At 41.4% G+C, this 10,740-nt stretch overlaps 1 protein-coding gene across 1 annotated transcript; it reads right to left on the reverse strand.

Annotated features, from left to right (window-relative positions):
* Positions 1 to 1,237: 1,237 nt before the first annotated feature.
* On the reverse strand, positions 1,238 to 8,698 carry haus4 (HAUS augmin-like complex, subunit 4). The gene is made up of 9 exons (XM_034676563.1): positions 8,485 to 8,698; positions 8,146 to 8,285; positions 7,761 to 7,892; positions 7,504 to 7,644; positions 5,057 to 5,153; positions 4,799 to 4,944; positions 4,534 to 4,664; positions 4,346 to 4,414; positions 1,238 to 1,618 (listed from the first exon to the last, which is right to left on the reverse strand). The coding sequence occupies exons 1-9, from the start codon at positions 8,549 to 8,551 to the stop codon at positions 1,432 to 1,434; spliced, it is 1,110 nt and encodes a 369-aa protein (XP_034532454.1). The 5' UTR covers positions 8,552 to 8,698; the 3' UTR covers positions 1,238 to 1,431.
* Positions 8,699 to 10,740: the final 2,042 nt, after the last annotated feature.

Consider the following 10,740-nt stretch of genomic DNA (forward strand, 5'->3'; position numbering starts at 1 on the left):
CTGAGATTAATCAAATGATTAAAGGTTCATTTCAGTTAAGACAAGGCCAGTTGTGATTCTGTGTCCGGCAGGACAGTAAGACTCTGTGAGTTACGGACTTCAGAGCTGCAAAGGGGGCTGAATATTTAGAATAATCCCTCCTTTTTTTTCTTTTTTTTTTTCCTCTTGTCTGCATATATATTTCTGGTTTGTGTCATGTTTGTCACAAACTGTCAAATATTAATGCAATTTATTCTTGCAGCAAAAGAAAAGAAAGAAAACCTTTTTCTTCTGTGCTTGTGACTGTGTGCATGCAACCATCACCATCCCTCTTAGAACTCTGGCCTATCTTTTATTGGCAGCTAATATCATGTTCTGTAAAAGAGGGCGTGCACACCTAGGTGGGCCAAAAAAATAAATAAGAGAAAGTGAAAGAAAGATTACATAAGGATATACAAAGGGACAGGGAAAGAGAAGGAGAGAGAGACCTAACACACTTAGATGGAGAGGGACCATCTCACCATGATGCTAAAAAAAATCCGTGGGGTGATACTAATGATTAAGCAACCCTTAGTGTCCACAATCATTACTGAAGCTTGGGTCGCAGAGGGTTGCCGCCGTGCTGTGTTCTATTTGTGTAACAAGACCACCAGAATAATCCCTCCTAATTTAAAGAAATAATAAGACCCAACACTATTTACTATGTACATTAAGTTACAGAAGTACAGAGAGAGAGAGAGAGAGAGAGAGAGAGAGAGGAGAGAGAGAGAGAGAGAGAGAGAGGAGAGAGAGAGAGAGAGAGAGAGAGAGAGAGAGAGAGAGAGAGAGAGAGAGAGGAGAGAGAGAGAGAGAGAGAGAGAGAGGAGAGAGAGAGAGAGAGGAGAGAGAGAGAGAGAGAGAGAGGGGGGGGAGGATCAAGTATAACTGGCTACATGTAAAATGTAAATGTTCAAAGTGTTTGCTGTATGTTTTTGTTGATTGTTCCTGTTCTGGTTTTTGTTTTTAACTCTGTAAAGCACTTTGAATGGCTCTTTGTATGAATGGTGCTTTATAAATGAACTTGCCTTGTTGAACAGATTCTCTGCTGCTTTATCTACAGACCAGGAAGCTGAATTTTAGGGCAAAGGCACCTTTGTTTTTCAGGATGGATGTTGTGATGTTTACTCACATGCAAGACACTTCAAACTTATTTTAAAACTGCATCTTATAATGTGAGCAGAGAAAAGTCTTTAACTCAAAAGTCTAAAGAGAGTGATGCTTTGATGAAACCAGGCAGTTTTAATGGAACTGTATTTAAAGTTTATTAAACATTTTAATCTGGGTGCTCTGATTGTTTCTGAGTCTAACACAGCCTCTGAACCAAGCGTCCAAGAGCCTGTAAGTCATTGAGTCGGCATGAACAATCACATGCTGAAAACGTGGACGGCCGGTTGATAACCCAGCATGTGACCCTTACTTGTTACTGTACTGAGTGAACTCCTTCAGAGCCCAGGTTTTCATTTCTATCTCCTGCCACAGTCTGCTGTACTCCTCAGCCAGAGCCTCAAACTCTTTGCCCAGGATCTTAAAGGAGGCCAGTTTCACCTCCACAGACTGCTTCTCCACCTGGCAGGCCTTCAGCTCAGAGCCCAGCTTCTCCCTGAAAACAACAATATTATATTAGCATTACTTATTGAGAGCATTGCAAATGTAAGCAGAAGTAAGAAAACTGTGTGCTCTGTGTGCACTGCAAATAATTCAGCACTTGCCAAGATTTGAATTCTTGGATTGAGACATGTTAGATGAATCACCTTGTTTTTAGAGTTCTTTACTTGAATCTTTGTATGTATGGTTGAATCTTAAATTGATTATGAACATGTCTTTTTTGTCTCAGTTAGTCTGGGAATCTTAAATTGAGTGAATGACTGTTAAAATAAGCTACATTAGTTGTCTCACCTAAAGTCTCATCAAAATAAAACTTGTTTCAAGATTGAGTAACAACTTCAAGTTGATTTAAGAACAACACATGAGGCATCTATTCAAGACACAGTTCAGCTTGTATCTTATTGATTGCTCAGAGTTCTGCTGTGCAAAATGGTGATATATTTGTTTTGGTTTGGCTCTAAAGACTGTTTTAAAAGAATGCATCAACCCTGAGCCACTATTAATAGTGTTCTTGTTGTTAATCCTGAAATGCATTAAATGTTGCCAGTAATCCAGCTTGCTGTTGTGGTTTCTGTAGAAACATTTCAGAGGTATATTCTAAGAATAAGGACTGGTTTAAAGATTTTAGTTTTAAGATGGATTAGGTTTATTTTAAAGCTGGGGTTGGTAATCAGATTTAGGTACACTTTTTGTCATACTGGTTAAAATGATCTTTATGTCCTGATGGCAATCAATGCATGATGTGTTCCTAAAAAAGAGTGAAAAAAAGCTGCTATCTACAGCCGGAGTAAACCTGAGAAAACACCAACCAATCACCGTGTTTTGGCTCCCCAAATTTTAAACCAATCAAATCCTGTCCAGCCGTTCTGCCCGCCTCCTGCGCGTACATTTCCCCGGCGTGCACTCCTCCGAGTCCCCGTCTTCTGCCTCTGCTTCCCCTGACTCTACTGACTGTCCCTCTCGCTCGTCCTCGGGCCTGTCCCCTCTGACCTGATGAGGTGCTTTGCTCAGGACTGTAGTCCGGATCAGAGTCTAAAAAGCTCTCACCAACAAGCAGAATAAATAATGACGTTCAATAAGTCCTACAGAAAATAGAGATTTATTGTAGCGTCCGTCCGGACGCTGTAGTGATGACGAGCCAATTCGTGAACATGTTGAGTTTTAATAACCGGTCACTGTCGGCCGTGATCACGCCAACCAACAAAACAACAATCAATGTTTGAATGAATGAAGAACTTCTCCTCTTGTCTCTCCTCTCTCTCACTCAAGCGGCAAACTCCGGTCTCAAACGATGAAGCCAATGCGGAAGTGATATAAACTGCAATACATCGAAAATCCGCTTGAGGCTGGCTGCAGAAACACCGGAAACCACATAGATATGAATGGGAAAAAGACGATCTTTGCAGCATTAATAAACATGTTTACAGCCTGGTTCAAAAAACGGCTTGGCCCTACAACGCTAATCTCTCTAATGGCACACACTGTACGGGGGGTGAATTTTTTTCTAACGTGACGGTTAAGAAGATATTAAGATTATGAGTTTTGCCCAAATAAGGACATGACTGACGTGACTCCCGGTCGGGAGCACACAGCCATTGGCTAAGAGACTCACACTACGTCACACTCTGCCTAGTTGAGTTCCACATTACCAATATGGCTGCCGCCGTCGATTTGCTTCAAAACAGCTCTCAGGAACAGATGGGTGACGTCACGGATACAACGTCCATATTTTATACAGTCTATGGTCTCACTAGCACACTCTACACTCTCCTGATGCCTTCACTGACCGTCAACACTGTAGGAATTAAGAACATCTACACTGAACACGTTTGACAAACAGTAGAGCTGTTACAGTATTACATGTGTTTTAACTTTTCTCCTGATATCGTGTCACCAGTACAACTGGATAATGCTAGCATGACAGTTGTGAGTACTAACAGCAGCCATGTTTGTTTGTGTTTTTAACTTTCACTATGAGAATGTTTTGGTGAGGACTGGTTTTGAATCAGTCACCATCATATGGTCCAGAATCAGCGGCGCTCGTGTATGTGAGCGGGGGGGGGGGGGGGGGGGGGGGGGGCGTTTTGGAGGAGCTCTGAGGGAGGAGGGGAGGGGTTAGACGGAGTCCTGAGGAAAAGCTACGTTCAAATTCATGCTGGTTTCCGAGACTGCCAACCCCAGCTTTAAGATGAGCCAGTTTATATCAAGAGACAGTGTAATCCTAGTTTTCTAATAGTTAGTCATTTTTTACTTAAATTAGTGTTGTTTTTCTCTCCCAAGGCCTTAAGTTGCTCAAATTAAGTATACAAAATAAATAAATAAATAAATGAGAGTTTCTTTGCTTATATTCAGTATATGTCACTTCTAACTGTGCTGTAGGAAGTTTATTTTCATATAGTTTGAGCTAAAAATCTGCATATTCTACTTATTCAACCCTTTTTAATACTTTTCAGAGCCTGCTTATTTCTAGATTTAACAATCTCATTTTAACATTTATTATAAAGTTAAATGAACTTGCCGCATGGACAGATAAATTCACTAGTTTTAAGAAATCTTCACCCTGAATTAAGTTTTTTTACCCTATATTTAAGCTACCCTTTTTTGCAGTGTGCTGTCAACTTGTATCACATTTCAGAACATTGGGTTGAGTTATATCAAATATGTAGTCATTGCATGGGGAAGTGATTAATGGGAAGACAGAGATGGACAAAAAGGCCCTCACCTTATTTTTCTATGAGCTGATAATGAGTCTACCGTGTACGTGTCGAGCTGAATCTCCACCATCTCAGTCCTCAAAGGGGAAGAAGAGAAGCAAAGGTTGAAAAAATATCATGAAGGTTTGATTTTTTACAGGGAATATCTTTGAGTGAGAGCACCAAAATACATTTAAGCATGATTGAAAGTCCTTACTTGATTTTCTGTAAGACTAGTTCAAATTTCCCCTCAAAGTAGTCTAACTTCTTCCTGTCCAGATCGGTCTGGATCCTCAGCCTGTGGTCCAATATGAGAGACTGGAGCAGCTGGATACACTTAATCAGCTCCTGGATACGAGTCGAAGGGAAGGGAAATCAGCAACAATACAACTACCGTAGATAACAAACAAAACAGGAAACACTTGTGTCTTTAACAGATGACTTTCAATGAAATTCAGAAAGTAATGAATTTCAAATCTTACAGAGAGGTAGAGTTGAGTCTGTCTCTGCAGAAGAACGGTGCTTTCCCGGCAGGTTTCCTTCACACTCTGAGCTCTTTTCTTCTCTTTGTCCATCTGAGCCGACAGATGTGATAGTTTAATGGTCTTCAGACCTTCACTCTCATTCTCTAAGTGAAACCAGACACAATCAAAGTTAGCATGCAGAACTGTGAGGTGATAAAGGAGTAAGGGTGGATGAGTATTTGCATTGAAAGTAAAAATCAGCGATTAGTTCTGTACCCCATTCAGGCTGGTAGTAAGAGAGTAGACTCAAACACTTCTTCTTCAGATGTTTCTCCAGCTCCACTGGGAGACCCTGTTTCATCCTGTGTACATTCTGTCAGAGATAAATACTGCATTGTTGGTAAACAGGCTACAAATCTGTGTACAGTTGAGGCCAAAATGATTAGCCCCCCCTTATAAAATCAGATAAAACCCTTGATTTCTCCATGAAAATGACCATTAACAACAAGTGTTTATGGTTTATTTGTTTACAAAATAACAAATTCAAAATGTTCACTAAGTTTGATTAGGATATTTTATTGATGCAATGAATTGAAATACGAAAAAGGTAAAAATGACACGTCCAAAATGATTAGCCCCCTGGCCATAAGTAGTCAATAGTGCACCCTTTCTGAGCCACACCTGACAGCAACCTCTTCAAGTGGTTCTCTACAAGGTCAGCACATGTCTCTGGAGGGATTTTGTCCCATTCTTCCAATGCAAACTGTTCCAGCTGGTCCAAAATACATGGTTTCTAAACATGGACATTCACTTTGAGCACCTGCCACATATTCTCAACAGGATTTAGATCTGGGCTCTGTACAGGCCACTCCAGGACCTTGGTTTTGGTGTCCTTTAAGAACTGTTGGACCAACTTCGACTAATGCTTTGGGTCATTGTCTTGTTGGAGGACCCAGCGCCGACCTAAGCCTAGACTAAGAACAGAGTTCTTCATATTATCGCTCAAAATGTCAACATAACATAACAGGCTCCCTGTGCCTGAGGCTGCAAAACAGCCCCACAGTAAGATGCTCCCTCCACCTTGTTTAACTGTGATGCTCCCTCCACCATGTTTAACAGTGATGCTCCCTCCACCATGTTTAACTGTGATGCTCCCTCCACCATGTTTAACAGTGATGCTCCCTCCACCATGTTTAACAGTGATACTCCCTCCACCATGTTTAACTGTGATGCTCCCTCCACCATGTTTAACAGTGATGCTCCCTCCACCATGTTTAACAGTGATGCTCCCTCCACCATGTTTAACAGTGATGATCCCTCCACCATGTTTAACTGTGATGCTCCCTCCACCATGTTTAACTGTGATGATCCCTCCACCATGTTTAACTGTGATGATCCCTCCACCATGTTTAACTGTGATGCTCCCTCCACCATGTTTAACTGTGATGCTCCCTCCACCATGTTTAACTGTGATGCTCCCTCCACCATGTTTAACAGTGATGCTCCCTCCACCATGTTTAACAGTGATGCTCCCTCCACCATGTTTAACTGTGATGCTCCCTCCACCATGTTTAACTGTGATGATCCCTCCACCATGTTTAACTGTGATGATCCCTCCACCATGTTTAACTGTGATGCTCCCTCCACCATGTTTAACTGTGATGCTCCCTCCACCATGTTTAACTGTGATGATCCCTCCACCATGTTTAACTGTGATGCTCCCTCCACCATGTTTAACTGTGATGCTCCCTCCACCATGTTTAACTGTGATGATCCCTCCACCATGTTTAACTGTGATGATCCCTCCACCATGTTTAACTGTGATGATCCCTCCACCATGTTTAACTGTGATGATCCCTCCACCACCAACTCATCTTTACCTTTCAACTGTTCACGGTAAACCTCAGTCTGGCTCTGATGTGCCGCTCTTTGAGTAAAGGGGTTCTTCTGGGACGATAATCCTGAAGCCCACTACAATGAAGATCCCTCACAACTGTGTTCCTTCAAACATCAACTCCAGAGGAGGTCAGGTCAGCAACAATCATCTTGGCAGATGTCCGGGGATTCTTGTTGGCATCTTTAACTATTTTTCTTTCCAAAGTTCTTGAAATCTGTTGTTTTCTACCACGTCCAGGTTTGTTTCTAACAGAGTTTGTCTCCTCATACTTTGCAATGATGCGACGTACAGCTGTTCTAGACACTGTAAAACACCTGGGAATGACAGTATAGCCTTTCCCCTTATTATGAGCCTCAATTATCTTCTTTCTGACCTCAAGGCTGATTCTCTTTGTCTTTGACATGGCTAGTAAGAGTAGTCTCTCTGAATAATGTGTTCAAGTGCCCTGTTTGGAGTGCCTGAAGTAAAGCTCAATGCTGATTGGATGCTCAGGTGTTGTCAGGAAGCCAGTTGACCGACAGGTGTGTTTTGAAAGCAAAAATTCACATGGGGGCTTATATTTTTGATCGTAATATTAATTACTATATTTGATATAAAGCTATCCTAAATCAATATTTTACATTCCAAAATGTACCAAAGCTACTAAACAGCACAGCTGAATGCTTGATTATATCAAGTTTGATCAATGATGCAAACATTGGGCAGAATTTAAGGAAAATGTTCCAGAATTCATGGGGGGCTGATCATTTTGGCCTCAACTGTATTTTGGTGCAAAATAATCCCTAAATCCTTTTCTTCATGCACCAAAGCAAATGTTATGACTCACCTTCTCTAGTGGCATGAGCTCCATCACCTGTTGGGTGCTCAGACCCAGAATTGAGGGCTGATCCTGGTGGGTGGTACTGCTGGGATCCAGCTGTCTGATACACTGAGACACCAGCAGACACTTCTCCATTGTCTCATAGAACTGCACACAAAAACACAAGCAAGTGACAACTTGAATCAACACATCCAAGGTCCTTCAGAGATGTATTCACCTAAATGTAAATGGGTTTCTGCCCATGATTCATGCAAAATAACTACCATGTTCTGGTCAGGAGGGATGGTGGCATGGTGCTTTCTGATACAGTGATCCTGGATCATCTCCTGCAGCCCTTTGTTCAGACTCTCAGAGCGAAGCCAATGACGCCTCTGGTTTTGCAGCTTCTGCTCAGCCTGGAAAATAAAGATGTGTTTGTTCTTAAAGGTCCAAAAGTCAAAGCAAACTGGAGGAAGAGAAGGACCCAATCTCTGTGGCTGCACTTCTTCCTGTTTACCAGTAGAGGTCGACGAGTCATTGAGGAGCTACTGTGAAATAAAACTGAATATCACATCCCCACAGAGGGGCACATCAAGCACACTTTAAATGTATTACGGCATGTGATTGAAAGATGTGTTTGGTGACAACGAACAGTGCCACAGCTGATACCTTATCCAGCTCTGTTTTCAGTGGGGCAGTGAGTCCAGTTCGGTCCACATGCTGGGACAGGGTAGCCAGGAGTTTACAGAGCTGAGGGTTCTGGGTCAGATCGTCTTCTGTGATGTCGCAAAGAGGGAAGGAGGCAAGAACTGTGGGAGTAAACAAATACAGAACTATCTTAGTGATGACTGAACCGAATCACTGTAGGGACATTAAACACAGCACACACTGCTTCTTTATGTCGAAACTTGTATCTAAACATCTAAATGTACATCTAACACAGTCGCATGTCGTCAAAGTAATGTCAACACAAAAAGCAGAATAAAAGCAGCAGCTGTGTTTCCTCACCCTGTTGATGTAAGCTGTCACCCTTCCCCAGAGACGATAAATGCGTCGACTCTGCAGCAGCAGACATTTTTTATCTCTATAAAGCTCCTTGATCTACAAATAACTTGGAAGAGTTTGATTCTCTGCCTTTATTTCGCTTTCATGACATCAACACGAAAACAAACTGCCCACTTCCGGATTCAACTTGCGCGCGCCTTGAGGAAGCATTCCTATTGGCTACCTTCTTCTTCTTCTTCTTCCCTCGATTTAATGGCGGATCGTCACCAACTTAAAAAGATGCATACCGCCACCTACTGCACCGGAGTGTGTAACTACAGGGTGTTGTACTTCAGGTAAGATGAGATAAGATAAGATATACTTTATTTGGTGGAAATTCTTTTGTTACAACAACTTACAACACGGGACAGGGGAATACAACAATGTACAAACATAGTTAAAAATATATAATAACAATAATAATAGCAATGACAAGGGTAAAATATAATATAAAAAAATAAAAATAAAATAGAAGAAAGAAACTAAAATAAAGTTAAAAAAAAAAGAAATATGGCAACTATTACAGATATATACACCCTATGTACACTTCTATCTGATAAATAGATAAGGTAAGTTATTGCACGATAAAAATTGCACCAGGTTATTTAAAAACAAACATACACAGTATGAAGAACAGTGCGATTCAGATGGATACAGTAGTTATTTGTGAATGTGCCAAGTCACATAGTAACTTCCATGTAGTGGAATGAAAGATGAGAACAGGTGATTAACGGGACACAGCAGTGCTGGTGTTAAACAGTCTGATTGCAGATGGGATGAAGGACCTGCGGTAGCGCTCCGTCCTGCAGGGTGGGAGTCTCAGTCTGCTGCTGAAGGAGCTGCTCAGGGACCCCACAGTCTCATGCAGGGGGTGAGAGGGATTGTCCATGATGGATGTCAGCTTGGCTAACATCCTCCTCTCACCCACCTCCTCTATGGAGTCCAGAGGACAGCCCAGGACAGAACTGGCCCTCCTGACCAGTCTGTTAAGTCTTTTCCTGTCCCTGTCTGTGCTCCCTGCTCCCCAGCAGACATTCTACACATACAGTCCATGATTCTACATCATGCAAACATGAAAAAAAATAACCAAACAATAAACAGAAATTAAGCGACTAAGTAATAATAATAATAGATAAAATTAAAATATACACATAAATAACAAAACAAAACCAATAACTAATAAAAATAAGTAAATTAATTAAATAAATAACTACATAAATTATATCACACAATGTAAACCTGTTTCTTTCAGATATACTAAAAGGGCCCTATAGCATTCTCCCATCCCATCACTCCTCCCCAGAATTCCCTTCAAACTCCAACTCCGCTCCAGCCTAGCGGCAACCTCCGGTCTCAAAATATGAAGCCCATGCTGAAATGTTATAAACTGCAGTTCATCGAGCATCCACTTGAGGCTGGCTGCAGAAACACAGGAAACCACATACACACCCATTCAAAGAAGAGGATCTTTACAGCATTAATAAACATGTTTACAGCCTGGTTCAAAAAACAGCTTGGGTCTAAGACGTTAATTCTTCTATCGGCACACACTGTACAGGGGTGATTTTTTTTCTAACAGATAAGAAGATATTAAGATGACGAGTTTTTGTCCAAATAAGGACATGACTGACTTGACTGACAGACAGGAACACATAGCTGTTGGCTAGGAGGCTCAAAGCCTGCCTGTTTAGGGCACACTTTGACCGGTTGAGTTCCGCATTTCCAATATGGTTGCCGCCACCGACTGGCTTCAAAACAATGCTTCAGGACAGATGGGTGACGTCACGGATACTACGTCCATTATTTATACAGTCTATGATTCAGGGATTCAAGGTTTTTTATTGTCATACCAACACAAGCTATCGCATGATATGGAACGAAATTTTGATTCTTAGGTCCCGTATGAAGCCACAAAGAACACACAATTTGAAAGGAAGACAACAGTAATAAATATAAAAGAAATATAAATATAGTATGGCTCCAGCCCAAATACTCTACCACGTAATCTCCTCCTCTGTATGCCACATTTTTTACATTCCATAACCACAGGTTTCACATTCTCCTCAACATCACACACATCACAGTTCACTGATAAACATTTGGCTATTAAGTACAGAGTCGATTTCAATCCTGTATGACCCAATCTTAATCTGCCAACTATCACCTCCTCTCTCCTATTCCTCCCTTTAAAATCAGTCCCATCAATGGTTTTCTGGATGC

This window comes from Notolabrus celidotus, chromosome 23 (assembly GCF_009762535.1).
Source record: "Notolabrus celidotus isolate fNotCel1 chromosome 23, fNotCel1.pri, whole genome shotgun sequence".
In the NCBI taxonomy this organism is placed as follows: Eukaryota; Metazoa; Chordata; class Actinopteri; order Labriformes; family Labridae; genus Notolabrus; species Notolabrus celidotus.